This window comes from Sipha flava, unplaced genomic scaffold, assembly GCF_003268045.1.
Source record: "Sipha flava isolate LNK unplaced genomic scaffold, YSA_version1 293_pilon_pilon, whole genome shotgun sequence".
Lineage (NCBI taxonomy): Eukaryota > Metazoa > Arthropoda > Insecta > Hemiptera > Aphididae > Sipha > Sipha flava.
In genome coordinates, this window is record NW_020272964.1 from 1,038,900 (window position 1) to 1,060,363 (window position 21,464).

Sequence of the window (21,464 nt, forward strand, 5' to 3'; positions counted from 1 at the left end):
TGTATAAAATACTTAGGTGAAGACTTATGCATATAATTACAATATACTATATTTCCAGTATTAAATATTAGAGAATAAGTAAATAAATACTAATCCCAGAAAATGCATACAAATCACATGCGGTCTTCTAGTAAATAACAATCAATACAATATGTCCTCATTGTATGAACGCCAATTTATATTTAAATTTAAACGCTGCCGATCCAAACTCTAGTGCCAAAATAGTGTCCAAAATTCAACTTATTTATAAAATTTACTTCAAATCCAATTTATGGACCTATGGACTTTTTTTTACAAAAAAAATAATCAAATTCCAACATTAATTTCAAGATACACATAATCACTCAAGGACCAAGCGCAGCATGCAATTACGTTATACTATACTTCTAAGAGATACTATATATAAAACTATGTTAACTACTTATAACGTTATTATTCAATTCATATAGTACTCAAAAATGTCAATTATATTACATAAGTACTTAATTACACAACTAAATGATTCCTGTAAGAATATCTTGCAATTGTACAATAGCATTAAAAATAATATGTATAGTACGCTTTTAAGGAAAGAGGCAATACATAGGCGTAATTTTAACTTGAACAGCTAAGAGGGAGCTGTAAACACTTGGCTAGGGACCACTTAATTGTATAACGACTATGCGTCAGTCCCGCAGAGCTCTGCTAACCACCTTAATATTTGGCTACTCTTTACAATTTAGTACACTCAAGAAAACAACAGCTCTATTGTCAATACTTCTTGAAAAAAATTAAAATGGTTACCAAGGTGAGAATAATTAAATAGTTAAAAAGTTGTAATTTAGGCAATAGTATATTTCAATTTAAAAATTTATCTATATTCATATTATTTTTTTTTTTTTTTTTAGGACGATTTAGACAAAGATCAAATAGCTTGTACGTATTTTAAAGATTTAAACATACTAATAAAATATATCTGAAATAATAAATAGAAAAAATCTAATAATTCCCGTAAATATTTGTCCTAGTATTAAAAAGAGCTTTCGATGCTTTCGCTCAAGACAAGGGATTCATAGAAACTAACATGGTAGGTACGATTCTTCAAATGTTAGGTCACGATGTTTCTGAGGATCGACTACAAGAAATCATTGCTGAAGTTGATGCGGATGGTAAACTTATATTTAATTATGCTTTACTAACTAGTCAGTCGACTCAAAATAATATACGTATAATAATAATATCATAATAAACTATTAGCTTAATTACATTTGAATAAGCCCTATACTCAATGATTATAAGTGTAAAAGTTACCCTAAATATTATATATAGAGGCATAGACCTACTTTTATAAAACAAATTAAAATAGAGCACTACAAAATATAAAAATACTGACTTCCAATAAATTAATAGTGATTTCTCGTTTTATGGATTTTATATAAATTACCTGTACACAAAAAATATATATATGTTTTTAATAGCAAATTTATAGAATAATTACAAACAATTACGTAGGTAAAAATATATACATTAAATATAAACTAGGAAATAAATTATCATGGATATTTATATATATATATATATATATATGGATATTTTTTAAAAATATACAATTATAATTTCTCAACGTATTTATTAATTCGTTAAAAGACTAGAAAACCCATTTTATTCTCAAATATCTTAATTATTTTTATTGATAACCATGATACCTAACAAAAAAATATCTTCATTAGAATAAAACATAACTTAGATATACATTTTTATGATTCTATCACAAATTATATTTGAAATATATCTTACAGGATACCAAAGAAACATATTGAAAACGAAACATTAGTTTGTCCTTAAACGATTCGGTCGTGGACAATTTTACGATGTATAATTATATAATTGTAGATAAAATACATGATTAAAATAACTTAATTAAACGGGTACATCTACAAATGCTATTTTGTGCATATTCTCCTTTATTCAAATTTTTGTATTAACTTCCTACTAGATGCCTCATTATCTGTTTTTCATTTATTGCTTAATATTAATGTACATTATTTTTTTTAAACATGAAATATTTTAATTTCAAATACAATTAATAATGGAATATAAAATGTAATGTAATTAAGTATGATTGAAACTCACGATTTACCAATTTTTTTTATGTATTTTTATTAGTGGATAAACGATATCAATGGCAGTAAACATATATTATCTAATCGAAAATCGTAAAATTAATATATACTAATAATAATCATAAAAAATTATTAAATTTGGTTACTATTAATTTTAATAATCATCATACGCAGTAACCCACTAGCAATGAAATATTATTATTACCCATACTTACTACATTTATATTAATATTTATTTCAAGCGTTGACCGTTAATAATAGCAATACTGGGTACGTAAACCTGAAAATCATTCGTATAACACTACTAATTTTCAAGTAAAAAATACTTGTTTTTTTCTGATAAGCATATTAAGACTATTTAGGTTTGGGAAGTTGAGTACTGAATCATAACGAAAATTAAAGATCGTTCAAGAATAATAAAAGATTTTTAATATAGTAAATATGGTCACCCTAAATTCAAACACGTGTAAATGTCATATTATATATAAAAGCAACAGGATATATATATAACTCCTACATTTTCATAAAATATACATTTAAAGATTTTTTTTCAAATACTATTGTGGCTTACATTCAATATTATTGGACTTAAAGGAATGAAATTTAATCAGACATTAAAATATTGGTAGACATACAAATAAGCATTTCTGGCTATGATTCAATAATAAAAATAATTATTTTTACATTATCTAGTCAACATGTTAAGAACATACTAAAAAATTAAACAACATAAATTAATAACAATGAAGATATGAAATATAAAAATTACATTTTCAAGTAAATTAAATAAGTACATAAGTTTACTATGGACATTTAATTTTTTTTATATTCTTATTTTTTATTAAACCGATATTACTAAAAAAAAATGTCTTAATTCAGCTAACGTTTCCAAAAAATTATCACAAAATTGCAAATTAACATCTTATTTTTGAATTTTTAAAAATTCTTGTCAAAATATAAGTTTTCTGTAGAAGAAATAAATCTACATTTTATTGAATCGTGTCATATATATTATTTGTGCTTATTTAAATATTTACCAGCCGATTTAACTATTTTAAATAATACTTCAAAGAAAATATGAATTGTCATGAAGAACAATAAATTCATAAAAATTCAACTAAAATAAAGTACTTAAAAAACATTGTTTTAATTAGTTGGGTAAGAAAAAAAGTTTTTACAAAATCTAGTTATTTAAAAATGTTTATTCTCTAAAAACTAACTAAATTTGTTAACACAATACGTATTTTCTTATACATATTTTTTAAATAAAATAATAACTAACATATTCAGTACAGTAGTTCAATACATCACTTATTTATTTTGTCATTTAGGATCAGGAGAATTAGAATTCGAAGAATTCGTTACACTAGCAGCTGGATTCCTAACTGAAGATGAACCGGAAGATGTAGAAGCAATGCAAGCAGAATTAAAAGAAGCATTTAGATTATATGATAAAGAAGGTTCGATAGATATTTTAATGATATTTTATAATAAAAAAAAATATAAATTTCATCCTAAATTAGGCAATGGTTACATTACAACGGATGTACTAAGAGAAATACTCAAAGAATTGGACGACAAAATAACAAATGAAGATCTAGATATGATGATAGAAGAAATTGATTCTGATGGTTCCGGAACTGTAGACTTTGATGGTTCGTAAATTTTTCTAAATAATAATTTATTTAATTCTTTAAAAATAATAATATACATAGAAAATACCCAACAATCTGTAATGTACAGGTGATTCACCTGATATATTACCTAAACTTAAACTTATTTGAAAACAAAAAAATAATGTATTTAATTTCAGTAATTAAAATATAACATATATAAAATGAATCATTCGAATAATTATAAAAATACCAATAGAATTAAAAATTAGATGGTCAAAATTGAATTCTACATAACAGAAAATGTATTTAAAAGTTAAATGTAAAATATAACAATTGTAAACTTTATTAACATATATTTAAATAGTTCTATATTTAGCAAATATATCAACAAAAATGTTAAAAATTAAGCTATTTAAATAACCAAAAAAAAAAAAATGTATTACCTAACTAATAATATTTTACGTAACTTAAAAATACAAAAAGAATACATTGAAACGAGTTTTACCACAAATGTATCTTTTAAAATAATTTTACACTTTTTGAACACTGAAAAATAAAAAATTTTAAGACTTTAATACGTTATTTTTGTAACATTTTTGAAATTAAACCTTAATTACTATTTTTTAAGATTGAATAAAAATAGATGACAATATTTAATTGTATAGAGATAAGTACTTAAAAACATTACTGGAAAATACAATTTACAATAAAAATAGTCCTTTATGAATATTTTAAACCAATAACTCAAAAAAAAATCTTGAGGAATAAGAATACAAAGATAACAATACATAAGGGATATAATCAATTTTTATGGCTAATATGCCACCGATACTTTTCATTATTCTATCATTTTTCTCCTATATACTATAAAAGGACTAAACCTTCTAATAATAATTTTATAAAAATCGCAAAAGAAAGTAATAAATCTACAAAACAAATTTGAAAATATTATAGCCTTTTTCATAAGAACTCGTATTTTTACTCGAGATAAGAGAAGCATTAAAAATATATTGAGTGAAACGATATGTTTAACTGGAAAAATGCCAGCAATCTTTTCTTGGCATTTGGATCCACCTCGTCAATACAGTCTCAAATAATTGTGGGTACAAAAAATACTTGAAATATAAATACTACATAGGTAAAAATAATATGAAATAAATTTAATAATTATTATACTTGTCTTAAACATTAATAAAATAAATCAATGATCACAACGAGATTCATAAACAATAGTACTTTATTTCAACATTTAATTCTATATTTCTAAAAAAATATTTTTTATTTTAAACCATTTACACTTTATTTTCAAAATTAATGTACATAAGAGTACATTATAAAAAATGTATTTTTAAAGTAGGTAAAACAATGAATGATAACATAAAAAAAAACAATAATTTGTGACATATATTAAGTTGTAAAACCAATAATGCTATAATTATTAACTATATAATGATACCAAATACAATTTCTATCTAAAATTTAAAAAAAAAAAAAAGACTAAAAATATAATCATGTACTATGAAAATATTTTTAATTTGATTGACAATTTTTCTTTAAGAAATAAACTTTTTTTATAAAGAAAATAATAATTAACATTTATTCTAAATCATCGTATTTACCAAGTATTCAAACATACCGTCTACTTAAGTTAATTTAATTCAACTAAATGAAAGGATTATTGCACTCTTATATTAAACTAAAAACTAAAAAGTATCTAGTTTCCTATTAATCACTATGTTGGCTTAAACATCTTAATCTACCTTAATATTTGGCTTCACTTATAATTTTGGCAAACATAAAATATGTTTACTTATTACTATACAGTTAACTATATGACATATTTAGACAAACAATGTACAATAAGTGTAATTTTAAATTTTAATATTGTAGCCAAAAATATCTAGTCTAGACATGATATAGTTTTATGACTATTTATTTTTTTAGAATTTTTAACAAATATAATTTCAATCATCCTAAAAATGAATGATGGAAAATATAAATTAAAATATGAATATACGAAAATTAAAATTAAATAGTAAATAATAAACGTATAGAAGGGGAGGGAGGTATTTAGCGTAAAATATAATAGGGAAATAATTTGTTAATTAGTAACGGTTACTAGGCAAAGCACAACTAGGTAACTTTTGACCTACTAAAATATTATTATATAGGTTAATTAGTTAAAAAAAATAACTTGTTAACAATAAATAAAATTGTTAACAGAACAATCTCAACAAAACCTTATCCCATAGTTACATAATAATAATGGTATTGTAAAAATGTCAAGAATAATAGATCTTTTGAATTTTATTAGTTACATAAATACTGAGTAGTCTATACTTATTTTTTTAAAAAAGGAAAATTCATACTCACAATTATTTAAATTATGTCTGTAATAAATGTAAAAATATTACCTATTCAATCAATAATTGATTTACTTAAATAAGTTTTTGTTTACGTTTTGAATGTCATTTTTATTTTACGAAATAAAAATACAATTATATTACAAATGCATTTAATTTTAATATAACTAATCATTTATCAGTATATTTCACGAAACACACGAATTAAAACAAAAAAAATTTTAAATATTAATGTAAGTTGTATTTTTATTTTTATATAGAATTCATGGAAGTCATGACTGGCGGAGATGATTGATTTTCTTCAAAATGCATTATTTATTTATGTTTTAGATATAAAACTATTTAAAACCAAGATTTGTTTAATTATATATTTAAATTATAATTCAAATTTTGAAACCCAAAAGGTTTTATACAGTTCTTACATAGTATACTACATAGTTTTTGTTAACTTATTGTGTACTTCTTATTAATTCAAAGTAAGATTCTTAATAAATTCGTTAAAAATATGTAAAATATACCTAGTAAGTTTGTAAAAGAATAAATAATTTAAAAAAAAAATTGTAAAATGAATAATTACAATTATACTGATCGACTGAAAAAATAAAAATAAATTGTTATTAAAACTTGTTGTTATATTAACTAAAAGCTATACATTTTATTGTGATTAACTTAAATCTGAATGCATATTATAGTTTTAATTTTGTGAATTCATTAAATTAATTTTTATATTTATTAAATTAATGTCAGCAATATTTATTAGTTATGGTTACATAACTGTTTAATGCTAAATTTTAAATTCATTTTCCAAGACAATTAATTTTTAAAATTTGGATATTATTAATATATATATAATTAAATATATTAAAAGTAACAAGTTACATTTTAGAGAACTTCAGTGAAAAAAAAAATATATATATATTTATAATACAATACGGATCACGGTTTATAAATAATTGACCAAAAATTAACTAATAATTATATAGATGATTTTGATATAATCTAATGTTAAAAGGTACGGCAAGTCCCCACATATTTGGATTCCGTACAATAATACAGGTCTAAATACAGATTTATAAATTAGGATTTTGTTCGCTAAGTTAATTTTAGATTTCAAGATAAGACGAATTAGGTGAAGGTAAGTGTTAAATTAGTTTTTGTTTTAATTTAGAAACCAATTTTTTTTTCGGGAGTTATATTTAAATATTATGTAAATATTGGTAATACATTGTTATTAAATTAAAAAATTAAACATTGATAAGAACTAAAGATAAAATTAATATAGAGTGATATTTGTATATTTAGTTTAACACAGAGCTTATATAAAAGCGATTTGCGAAATAAAGCAGATAATTAAGATACGAAATAGAAATCATGAAATATTATTTTAATTAAGAAAAATTATTGCAAAGAAAAGACAATTTAAATAATGCAATACTGTGATTTAATTTACTTAAATATACAAAACATGTCAAATAAAATAAGAACAAATATAGGTGTTTTTCCTAAAATAATGACTTAACTACCATGATTTATCCATTACAAAAGTTTTAAAGTTTAATAAAAGAATAATAAAAAAAAAAAATATTACACTTTTTTTATTTTAAAATATACATAACTATATTGTAATATCGAGTGGTTAAAGACAAATGGGGATAAGCAACATTTAGTATACTACTCTCGTATACTACGAGATAACCGACATTTAGATCTTTCGATCGCACTAGCGCTAGTGTTTCTCTGACCATTTAGTAATGAGATTTAGTAAGTACTAGAATTTAGATTTTTTGGGACAAGTGATACAACTGTTATAAAAGTAAATGACAAGCGCCTTTTTTAAAGGTATAAGCGAAATTATTTAATAATTATTTTTCTATTGAAAATTTAATAGGCTAAGCGACAAATTCATGGCGCTTAGCCCTTACGATTGTCGCTTATCAACCTTCATAATAATAATAATAATATGACCTATGAGTATAAAATATCTAACCATTTTTCATATTGATATAAATGATAACATGAGTAAAGTTATTTGTACGCACTAGGCATACGTTGCACAATTGTTACAAATCTACTATACAATCTTATAAGCGCAATTCATCACACAAAAAAAATTATAGTTAAACGCCAAAAAAAAGGAAGTTTTAGTTTAAATAGTTATGATAAAAAAATGTACTTAATATTTCAATGTAATTAGTATCAGATCAGCAAGATAACATGTAATAGAATGGAAATATATATTAAGGAATCTAGGACAAAATATCCTGTACTAAAATATCCAAGTCAAAACATCCAAGGTTAAAATATCCAACGGATGAAATATCCAGGGATAAAATAACAAATGTATAGGACAAAATATCCAAATAAAAATGTAATAAAAATCTGTATATCTGAACATAATTTTTTTTATTTTTTTATTTATTTTTTATTTTGATACATTGTTCAATTTTAAATCAAAATTAACAGTACTTAATATTTTATAATATAGTCATAAAATAATATTAGTAAAAATAAAACTATGTTACGTTGTAACGCACTATATAAAACTAAATATATAAATATTATGTAACACAACATATTATTTTTATTATTATCATTTTATAATTGTATTATAAAGTATTATTAATGTTAAATGTTATTAAAATGTAAATGTATTTAAATGTAATTAAAATGTAAAATCTAAAAATGAACAATAATGTATTAAAATAAAAAAAATTATACATGTATTAATAATACAGATTTTTATAATATTTTTATTTGGATATTTTGTCCTATATATTGGTTATTTTATCCCTGGATATTTTAACCTTGGATATTTTGTCCCAATATCATAATAACCCTATTCCTAATGCTTAAATAAATACCGAAGTTCCAACGCCAAAATTAAGAAAATATGAAAATTTTGTTTTTTACTTTCCTGAAAAATAGTAAAATTGTCGTTTAGCCCCTTTTGCTTTTTCCAGTCGATATTATAATGATAATATAAGAAAGTAAACCCACAGGTTATGTAAACATATATACATACATAAAGTTTATTAGGCCTAGTCTCCTAACTTAGCCTAATCTCGATATTGAAATTAAGAAAATTTGAATTATAGTATGTACAACATTTTTTTTTCCGAAATGATAAATATAAAGAATGCCAAAGTAATAGAAATTCAGATTCAGATTAAAATGATCATAGCAATTCTCATAACATTAAGAACTATCTTTATTTTTACCTAGTATAAATGTTAATGTTACTTGTATTGTAACATCTTCTTATCTATGTTTAGGAACACTTAATAATGTTAAGATGCGTAAATCTAAATATATATTTAAAATGTCATAAGCTGTCAGCTTGTGTTAAACAATTATGAATTACAAATTAAAAAAATATTGCTTCTAAAATTACTCGTAAATCTAAATACACTAAATGAGATCATATCACATCAACATAACTTTAAAATTAAAAACGTAAAATTAATAAAAATTTAAATAACTTTTATAAGTTTTAAACAATTGATAAAAACCAAATAAGTACTATAGCAAAACGACTTAACAACCAAAAAAATTAAAAGTACTTGAATGTCAATAGTTTTATGTATTTTTAATTTTCTAGTCAATTTTTATTTGTGTATTTTCTATAAATACATAATTTTTAACAGTTATTGTAACCCATAAATTTTGATTTACATTGTATTATCAATGGGTTTCTCAAAAAAATATAATTTAGGAAAATATTACATACCATAAAACCAGTAGAAAAAATATATATATATCAAGTTGGCAAAAAATGTGAGAATTAAATGTTTCTTAAAAAAATTTACTGAGTAATGAAAGATGATTACAAATAACATATTATTATTACATTGTAGCTCAAAACACTTCAAAAGTACGTAAAAAATCTAGACTCTCAATGTTAACTAACGATTTAGTAATCAATAAATAAAAGAAACACGTAAGTATACAAACCATAAAACCAGTAGAAAAATATATATATATCAAGTTGGTGAAAAATGTGAGAATTAAACGTTTCTTAAAAAAATTTACTAAGTAATGAAAGATGATTACAAATAACATATTATCATTACATTGTAGCTCAAAACACTTCAAAAGTACGTAAAAAATCTACTCTCAATATTAACTAACGATTTAGTAATCAATAAATAAAAGAAACATGTAAGTATAATTTGCATCCATAATTAAACATATAAATTAAATATATTTTATTATTCATTAATAATTTTCAAATTTTGTCGAAAGAGAATAAAACAAAATAATATTATTGTATTACATCAAAATTCAAATCATTGAATAAATACATTTCATACTTGATTTTTAATAAATGAAAAATGTGATCTATCCAAAACACCTCAAAAGATATCTTTACAGTATTAAAACCAAATAATAAAAAAAAAAAATTAAAATACATGCCATATTGTAAATCACGATACATTAAGAAACATTTGAAGATTTGTGTAGATATTTATAACCACTTATAAACAAAACAATTCCGCAAATTTCGCAAATTCCACATATATAATGTATATATGTATGTATGTATGTATGTGTATGTTACGGGCAGAGTTGGGCAAAAACAAATCAAAATAAAGAATAAAAAATAATAGCATAAATAACTAATTTATTTATGAATAAAGAAAAATTTTTTATTCTGAATAAATTTATTCGTTAAAATCATGAATGATATGAATTTTTTTTAACTTGTGTATTATACTAATCGCTATCACATGAGCGTGAATTGTGCCCTATTAAGACCTAAATTTTAATAACTAAACAGGTAACTAGCAGAAAACAATTATAGAAATGTTATTACCTTTGGCGTTTTTTACTTTAATCTTTGTAGATATATCAATAAATTATCAAACAAATTTTTACATATATTTCACATAATTTAACACTTTAATAATAAATAATTATTAAATAATAATTCAAGTAATAACAACAATAATAACAATTTGTAGTAATAATTATAAAAATTATCGTTATAGTAACTATAATAAAGTATGTGTATCAAGAATAATAACATTTTTATATATATATTATTATCTGTATATATAAAACAGTAAGCTGATTGACTGCTATCAACGCACAGCTCAAACCATTGGACGGATCTGGCTGAAATTTGGCATAGAGATAGCTATTATGATGTAGATGTGCGCTAAGATAGGATTTTTCGAAATTTTGAATTTAAAGGGTTGAAATCGGTTTAATATTTTTTGACCAGGTCGATAACTGCGCTATTGAAAATGAATTATATTAAATAAAACTATTAAAAAATTATTAAAAAACTATTAATTTTATTTTTGGTAGTAAATGACGGGTATTGCATAAATATTAAACAAAAAGATCCCGCAACAGGTGCAAAAACAAATAAGAATGTTAGTTCAAAAAATTATTATGCATATCGGTTGATGATTAGACGCGATCAGGACTAAGTTATTTTACGATGCATAAGCTTTGTCAACAATTCATGGTCGAAATATATATAAAGATAGATAGCGAACGATTTCGATACTTCGATTTCGATTCAATCAAAAAAAGCTGCGTGCAAAAGATTCTCAAAACAATTGTTAGATATTGGAGATGGGAAAGAGATGAAACGGGATGTATAAAATTACCGAACGATTTCTGCACAATCATTTATTCGCAAGATGCTCTCATTGACCAGATATGTCCCAGTGTACACAGACAATACACAAATCATGAGTGGCTGGCAGAAAGAGCAATTTTAGTAGCAAAAAATGTGGAGGTCAACGAATTGAATCTCAAGATACAAAATTTGTTACCAGAAAACTTGGTGTCATACAAATCTAGATACAGTTTGCGATGCTACTGAAGTTGTAAATTATCCAACAGAGTTTTTAAACTCATTGGATTTACTAGGCATGCCACCGCATAATTTATAATTGATCATTACAATTTACATCGATAAAATACCTCCTTCAGAGTCATTTAAAGTTGTAATACATGCAGATAAAAAACCACCAGAAGAACATAGAGGCAGGTATAATGCACCAACGGCAAATGAAGTTGCTTAAGTGTTAGTAGATCAGCAGTTTGATCGAAGAGACATCATCCTCGAAAACCGAAGTAACTCACTTCACCGTATCAGTGAGATACATCGAGCATACGACGCACTGCAGTATCCTTTAATGTTTTGTTGGGGGGATGATGGGTACGCAATCAATATACCACAACGCGATCCTAAAACCAAGTTACCGCTTAAAAAAACTGTCTCTGCATCAAGTTTTTACTCATATAGAATAATGGTCAGAGAAGGGGAAGACAACTATTTAGTTAATTATTGTTCTCTTTTCAGTCAATATTTGGTAGATGAATACGCCAAAATTGAAACTGAAAGACTAAATTACATCAAAAACAACCAAGCCAAATTGCGTGCAGATAGTTATATTCATTTAAAAGATGCGATTGGACGACGAGACATAGAAGCTAATCAGTTAGGCCAAATGGTTATACTCCCGTCAACTTTTACTGGTGGGCCAAAGTACATGCACGAAAGAACACAAGATGCTATGACCTACGTTAGACATTACGGTCGTCCTGACCTTTTTATTACTTTTACATGTAATCCTCGCTGGGACGAGATAAAAGAGCTCTTACTTCCCGGTCAAAGATCATATGATCGACATGATATAATTGCAAGAGTGTTTCGGTTAAAAGTCAAAAAGACCATGAACTTATTGACAAAAGGTAAAATATTCGGAAAAGTGAGATGCTATATGTATTCAACAGAATACCAAACTGTAGAGAGGTTCAGGTAGTTGTAAGCTATAACTTATCGAATAGGTTATGATAATAACTAAATTAATATGTATAAAATATTATTTCAAAAATCTTAATTAATTTAAATTTCAACAGATTTAACAAAATATTATCTTGGCAGGTTACATACATTTATATACTTAAACCCGGCAACGACGGGTAATTCAGCTAGTATATATATATATATTATTTAAGTCTAAACAATAAGTCTATTATTATTATACATTGTTATTTAGGATTTAAATTTATTATTTATATAATTATAGGAAATAATGAATAACGAATTACTGAATAATGAATAAAATGTAATAAATAAAAATCTCGGAATAATGAATAACGAATAATAATACAAATTAAAATAATGAATAAAAATAAAAATCAATAATAAAATTAAGAATAAATCAATGAAGAATAATTTTTTTTTGAAATAATCAATTGAATAATATTTTAATCGACTAATAACAAACTCTTGTTACGAGTAACATGATAAGTTATCATTGATAACATTTAATTAATATTGACATTATCCATGCATGCTGGAGAGCCTATAATTTTTCGTGTAAAAATATTAAATATCAACTCTATTCAGACAATGCTACAAAATTTAAATGAAAATTTTTGTTAAAATTCTGTAAACTAATAGTATCACAAAAATGAATCATAATATTTCTTAACGACAAAGTGAAAAATAAGTGGGTACTAGGTATTCCAGGTATTTTAGGTAGGCATAGTATTTTAATTGGGCGATGTTTTTATAATAACTTTATATATTATACAAATAAAATACATGATGCTGATTAGTAGGGGTCGGAACTTAATACACTTAAAAAGTACTAAAAATGCTCTTATGCATTTAAAAAAGTAAAAATATGCACTTATATTATTTTGTTTTTGTACACTAAATTTTCATTTACACAAATATTTTATAAAATTATAAATATAAAAAAAAACAAAGTAGTTAAAATAATTCTAAATTTTAATTTTTAATCATAATTTAAAAAAAATAATAGTAATAATATTACATATATATAGCATAAAAAAAGTTTCTTAAATAAAAATGCATTTGTTGAATGTTCAATAATTAATGAGTTATTTTCCTAGAAAAGTATTTATAAAAAATCGTCATATTTCGATAACAGCTGTTTCTATTTGATATTTGTATAATATTTTTTTTTAGATAAAGCTAGTATATAATAGGATATAATAGCTATAGTTATAATTTTTTATATATATTAACCAATAGAGGAAAAAATATCGTTTTTAATGTGAAATGGAAATTTGAAAAAATACGATACAAGAATATCAAGGAATTTCTCTCAATATTAATGTATTTATTTTTTTTTATTCTTCAAATTTTCAAACTGAATCTTCAAAAATTATAAAATATGCTCTAAAAAAATTCTAAATCAAGAAAACTTTAAAATCAAAAAATATGCACTTTTGCAATATATGCAACTTCTAGCTCACTTAGCAATAAATCTAATGGTGCAAAAAAAAACATGCAAATGCAACAACTTCCAAGCCCTATTGATTATTATTAAATTTATATACACAAGTGATATTCGTGAGTGTTATATTATAATAAAAAAAATTTATTTAATTAAAATAGAAACAAAAAAAGAACTTCATTGTTTTTTAGAAAAAACCGTTTTTTGAAAAAAGAGAAGATAATTCATTTTATTTATGAAATTAAAAATATTTTAGTATATCTAATTAATGAACTGAAAGGTGGCAAGAAATCTTCCCATTCGATATAATATGTTTACAAATTAAGAATAATCTATAACACAACTGATTACTAATTATGTCTTACTCATTTAATTTTAATTTTTTTTTTTTAATTGATATGTATAACTCAGACATTACACATTAATTAAATATTAACATTATCTGTAACATAAATACGATTCTGCAATATTTCAAATTCAACATTGCTGTGGAATCAGATTATAAATGCTTATATATGACAGTAATAATAATTTTTAAAAAATAAAAATAAAATGCCGATTAATATGTTATAATATAAATTATTTTATTTTTTCGCAAATTATATTTGAATGTATGAAACATTATTTTTTAATTAAAGTAACATCTTTTAACTACAGAAAAAAACACAATAACTGAACAGAATCACAATAAAAATAATAATTAAATCATACATTTTTTTTCAAAAAATTGGTTTAAAAAATAAGAATAATTTGTTATTATTAATATTCACAGGGTTTATTCTTGATATTTATGGTTAGTTATTGATAAATATTGAAATAAATTAGCTATATTTTTTAAAGATTTATACTCATCATATACCTTAATTATAGTTGCGATCTATAATAGCGATATTATATACAACAAAAATAGTATCTAAGTTACAAGTTTATACACTTATACTTCACAAAAATAATTTGCGGAGAAAATTGTTCACTAATAACAACTCAAAATATGGACACATAGTAAGAACCAAAACGTCTGTATGTATGTACGTACGTACATATAGTACATATTGTACATCTGTATCGTCTGTATGTGTTAACAAGCATTTATAAACGGATTTTATGGCAACACTGCAGTTGAAATCTTGCAGAATCGTGTATTTAAATATATATATATGTACACGAAATTTACAAAATAATTTATGTTTATAAATGGTTATGAAAATCTATACGATTCCGTAAAATTACGGAATCATTCTTAATCGGCAAATTACGACCCATTTAGGTTGATGATTCTTCTACCCTTCCATTCCACCCCTACAATCTAAAGAAAAAATAAACCTGATGAGATAATTCTGATAGATAACCAAAGAGTTGCAACATCAATAACGACAAAATATTTTTGTTTCATAATCAGAAGAATTTTAAAGCATAGTACCAATGTAGAAGCTTCAACATACCTTTTAAAACATTAACAACATAAAAAATTAAATCAAATTAAATTGCATTCAATTAGGTACATTATAACATATAATTCATCAAAAAAATAATACACAATTTCTATGTCATGATGATAAACTAATTTACTAACTATTGGCTCAATATAGATCAAATAATTTACTTGATTAAAAATTAAATAACAGAGAAAGTCAATTACAACTCAGCACCCATTACTTGCAACAGAATATTAAGATTCTTTATTATTCCTTAAATATTTGATTAACTTAACACCATATATCAAAATAAATATGTACCTTAATAAAACCAAAATAATTAAATTTAATTAATTATTTAAAATGTACAATTTTTAATAAATGTTTAATCATTGCATATGATAATGTACTCAACTTAATCCATAATATCATATTAGTTGTAAGTATTAAATATATACTATGTATAATGTTAAACAATAGAAACAATATTTTCAATGACAGACAAAGCAAAGAATTTTATTTTTAAGTACCCATAGTTATTATACTCATTATATACAAATAACTAAAATAACGAAATAATTAATGTGCTCTTCTTAAATGTTATAATTTCTATATTTCTATATTTGGATTTCATTGTTTAAAACATAAAATAAATATGAATATCATAAAATATATCTACATCAAAATTAAATAATAAAACAAAATATAATATGACTATAGAATCATATTTAATTTATTTCCATTGCTACAAGATTAAATTATTTACATTTATATTAGTATAATATTTAATAAAGAAACTTCTTTGCGATATTATTATAATGCAAAAAAAATAATTTAGAATCCATAACAAAACTAAATAATAAAACTGTTAATGTACCTTACCATTTACGAAGATCCTATTCATTATAAATATATTATAAATCAAATAATAAGTCCTTACTTAAGACTTAATTGAATTTCAAGTCCTCTTAAAAATACAATTAATCTAACAAACACCAAACTAAAATTATTTTTCTTCTTGTTAAATTTATGGTACTATTTAATATATAAATACAACAATGAAAATAAGTTGTAATTTATTTAATTAAAGATCAATAAAAGAAAATAGCAATCAAAAAATAAGTATTTCAAATGTTTTGATATCTCAATAAGACTTGAACAGATTTAAATTATTTTAATTTAAGAATTTTTCATCTTACTAAGTACTGTTAACAAAGAAGTCATAAACTATAAAATATTTACTTCCAGTAACTTTTTCAACAAATTATTATATGAAAGCAAATTGAGCAAATAATGGATAAATTAACTTTTATGAAATTTCTATCATTTCCAAAAAAAAATAATTTAGAGATAATTGCATACACAGATATTTCATTTTAAAAACAAAATCATGATTGAATATCATAAATTATAAATAATATTTTATAGTGATCAATTAATTTTAATCAAAACTAAAATGGCTAAAAAGAAAATAGAAAATGTCATTCATCACACTTTTTACAATAGAAACTATAACTTACAATGTATACTAATTTTAATATTTATTAGTACAATATTTATACTTTAAAATTAAATAATTAAAAATATTTAAAAGACGAATAATGTTCTTATGTCAGTCAATGAAAAAATGTATCACGTATAATTTTTTTAATTAATTGTAAATATTCAATATTTATCCAAAAAATACTTTAAAAATATACAAACATTTAAATAACATAATCTAAACACTATTATTTCTAGGTACTTAATGTTTTTGATGGTTCTTACACATATTCAGTATAGTATACTCTTTTAAGCGTAAATGATTAATTTTATTTACATGAGTAAATTACTTTTATTTATGAAATTTCCCTTTAAACCATCATTGTGAATAGTAAAAGTCCAAAAACATTATAAATAGTATTTTACTGATTTAAAAACACGAACGCATTAAGAAACCACTTATGAAGTCATCAATTCGATAATAACTTATGATTGGTTGGAGGAAAAGTAAAAAGCCCAACAAAAACTTCTAACGATGTACGTTTATTTCGTAATAAATTTCAACAAAACAAGACAATTCATAACCATTTTGGCTGCAAACGACAATAGTAACTAAATTTTGGCTTACCAAGTGTAGAACGGTGTTCACTACTTCCTTGTTGGTAACCTGGCCCACCTCAACCAGCCCGATGAGCACACCGAATTTCAAATTGTCTGAGGTAGACATTGAGACGACTTGATCGGGCCTCTTGATGTCACCAAATGCCGTTGGATCTAATGGATCCTCCATCGGTGATGCAGTCTGTATGGCCGATAGACAAAGATAGCACACCTACCTCATCTACAACGGAAACTGTACACGTACACGACAGGAGATAAATAATTTCCTGAATATGAGTTTACATAATATCAACACAATTCATAAGGGATTTAATTAATTAGTCTAGCAGTGGAGTTAAAAAAATCGTATGTATCACTCGAAAATTGTTTACACGGCAGATAAGTATATTGACAAGTCGGCAGTCGATTGGGCAGCGAATGTTTGTGATAACAACCGAGCGACATGATAACAAGTTAACAGTGTTGCCCAGTGTTCATTAAGATATATTTTAATGGAAATTAAGATAATATTTATTTTTTCTACAATTTATAATCAAAATCAAGGGCAAATAAACACTTAATTTCGTAATTGAATAAATTGCGAGCTTAAATACTTGAAAATCGGTCTCTGAACAGATGATTATCGTTTTGCAATTATTAGTCAAAAAAAAAATAAAAGTTATTACACCTAAGTTAAAAATGTTAAGAATAAATACAGACCCAACCGAATGTTATGAAGTGATTTTATCAAAACATTAATAAAAGACATATTATTCTATAAAATAATTATTTACAAATCAACAATTAAATAAATAAATTAAGGTATAAATTTAGTTGCTGTAAAAAAAAAATACTTTACATAGATATATAATTATACTATTTAGGATTGTTAAATAATTGTAATATGTATTCCACCTAATGCATTTAAATGTGCAATAAATTTAAACGATATTTTCAATTACAAATACATTACAAGCAAGTAAGTATTTGAGTAACCGTAATTGATGTTATGATATTATGTACATGAAAAAAGGTTTTAAACAGTAGATAGAATAGTTTTATGTTCAATTATTTTTAAAATTTCATATTTTTATTTAATAGTTTTAAACAGTTTTAAATGTGGTTAAAACCGTTTTAAAAAAAAATGAAAATCAAGTAATTCCCGATCTGGATCATATGAAGTACCAAAGCACAGCAATGCCTGACAAATTCTATATAAATAATATTGTAATTGTTGTAATATTATTATATATTATATTGTTCGTCAACTAGGGTTGCCATAAATTTATAAGGCGAAACCGGGACAAAACAAACAAATTATTGAGTAATATACTTTTAATATATTGGGAGGACCAGTGACGTATACAAGGGGGGTTGTAGAGGTCAGTTCCCCTAGGCCTTTTTTTAAATGTTATAAAATAATGTTCTTAGTGTAAGAGTGTTAAAAACGTAAAAAAAGAAAATAATAATAAAATAAAAATTATGATTTGTTTGCAAATCATCACCCCCTCCCCCCCATACAAAAGTTATATATACGTCACTGAAGAAGACCATTAATGGCCAGCAATCATTGGCGTGCGCAAACTTTGTCCGCAGGGGGGGGGCCCTTAAAAAAAGTGAACCAAAGATTCTTGTACTAAATACAGTATAATTAAATATTTTAAATTTTATAAATTATTTATTTTATTCAAAATACAAATATAAAAATAAATATTCTTTAAACTTACACAATTTATTTCTAAGAAATCCTTATTTACATATTATTGTACTATTTACAACTCCATCCTTCTGTCAACGAGAGTAAGGTTTTTGAATGCATGAATTACATCTTCAATTTTTATATTATATTCAAGTTCTGATTAGTCTGATTAATAACTAATAACTTTATTACATTTATTCACAGATATAAATGCTATACTATATAATTAAAACAGGCTTTACTTTATTCATGTAAAATGTAAAAATGTTCGCCATCTTGTATAATATAGATATACACCTAAATAAGAAAAATCCAGAGTCCACAGGGGGGCCACGGCCCACCCGGTTACCCCCGTGCGTACGTCTATGCCGGCAATATAATATTTAAAAATCTTTTTGTAAAATAAAATATATTATATGTGTAAATTACAAATAATGTTTTTATTATATATTGTTAATCGATTACGATTAAAAATGTACTTTGAAATAAACTGGTCGAAATTAAAAAAATAAACAATACTACATTTCCTTTAGACGTCTAAGCCGGGACATATGGACGTCCTGAAAACATTTTTCGGGACACCGGGACACGAAGTCCAAAACCAGTGACAATCCCGGTTTTCCGGGACGTATGGCAACCCTATGATCAACTGTAATATTTCAATTATCTAATAATCTATCTATTCTTTGGTATTACTAGACATTAGATTAAACTTATAATCTAAACAGTGGTAATACGATATATATATATATAGTATATCAAGTGTATCAATATACCTTTCGGTCAGAGCCGGCTTAAGCAAAAATAATGTACTATGCAAAATTAAATTTTGTTACCACTAAAAAAAAAAAAAAAAATTAAGCTCTAATCTTAACATAGATCCCCGCCCTTTATTTTGAATGTAACATACTTGCATGAAAAAATATTTTAATTTTTTTTATTTTTAAGTAATAACAGGTAATGTTGGAACTATCAAGATATGTTTATAATTTTTTTATTTTAACGTCAAAACTGTAAAGTTATAAATTTATTAAAAATTCATTTGGTGAATGTATTTAGATTTTAGAAATTAGTATGATGAAATATTTATTGCTTTTTAAAATATTTTTGATTTTTAACCTATACAACATATAATAACCTTTAACTTATAACAAATTAACTTTTCAACCTATAACAAGTAACTAAACCTTTTCATAATCTTAAAAAATTAAACAAATTATTATTATAATAATATTAATAAAATAAAATAAAAAAAAATTAATTTTATTTAAATTGACTTTTCTTGCTTTTAATAAAACAAAGCTCTGTATAAGTTTACCCATGTCTAATTCTTCAGTAGAAATATTGACTAATCGACCTTGAGATATATTTTATCGCTAATATTAATATCATTAATATTTTAAGTTTTGTGAAACTCCTTTCGACTTTTACAGCCAGTGGCTTATTTACAAATAATTTTTATTGGGTGATGGGGGGAGAGTGTTATCATAAATATTTTTTATTGGTAAATCAATGTAAAATGGTCAAAATTAAATTACAATATGTTTATTAGCTTCTTATTGAAAAATTTAATTTCATTAATTATAAACTATATGATAAACTCTAGCTTACTTCTTTTATTTGCTAATTTGTCGTTAACTTCATCGGTAGTAATATTTAAATCTGAATGAATCGATAACACGGCAAGGCCATTAAGTCTTTTCTGAAACAAAATGCGATTTTCATCTACCTCCACAATTAGCGGACAACAATTTTTTGTTAACTACAGACTACAACAGTGGTTTTCAACCGGTGTGCCGCGAGCACCCTTGAAGTGTGCCACGATAAATCTATTAATAACTAGTTTTATAATTTTGTATTTACCAGTATTATTATCGATGTTCGGCGAAAACTGATAAGTAACAAGACAGGCTAAATCATTAATCGTAGATACGTGTAATAATATTTAATATTAGT

At 23.7% G+C, this 21,464-nt stretch overlaps 2 protein-coding genes across 3 annotated transcripts in view; one reads left to right on the forward strand and one right to left on the reverse strand.

Annotated features, from left to right (window-relative positions):
• LOC112685836 (neurobeachin-like) overlaps window positions 1–18,232 on the reverse strand; it is a 77,103-nt gene extending 58,871 nt beyond the window's left edge. For both annotated transcript variants that reach the window (XM_025557862.1, XM_025557861.1), the window contains exon 1: window positions 17,838–18,232. In XM_025557862.1, the coding sequence (XP_025413647.1) occupies window positions 17,838–17,999 (162 nt within the window). In that variant the 5' untranslated portion in view covers window positions 18,000–18,232. The remainder of the gene's footprint in view (window positions 1–17,837) is intronic.
• Window positions 645–6,529, forward strand: LOC112685835 (troponin C-like). The gene is made up of 6 exons (XM_025557859.1): window positions 645–787; window positions 888–915; window positions 1,008–1,148; window positions 3,434–3,562; window positions 3,626–3,757; window positions 6,342–6,529. Exons 1-6 carry the CDS (start codon window positions 776–778, stop codon window positions 6,374–6,376), a joined length of 477 nt encoding a protein of 158 aa, XP_025413644.1. The 5' UTR covers window positions 645–775; the 3' UTR covers window positions 6,377–6,529.
• Window positions 18,233–21,464: the final 3,232 nt, after the last annotated feature.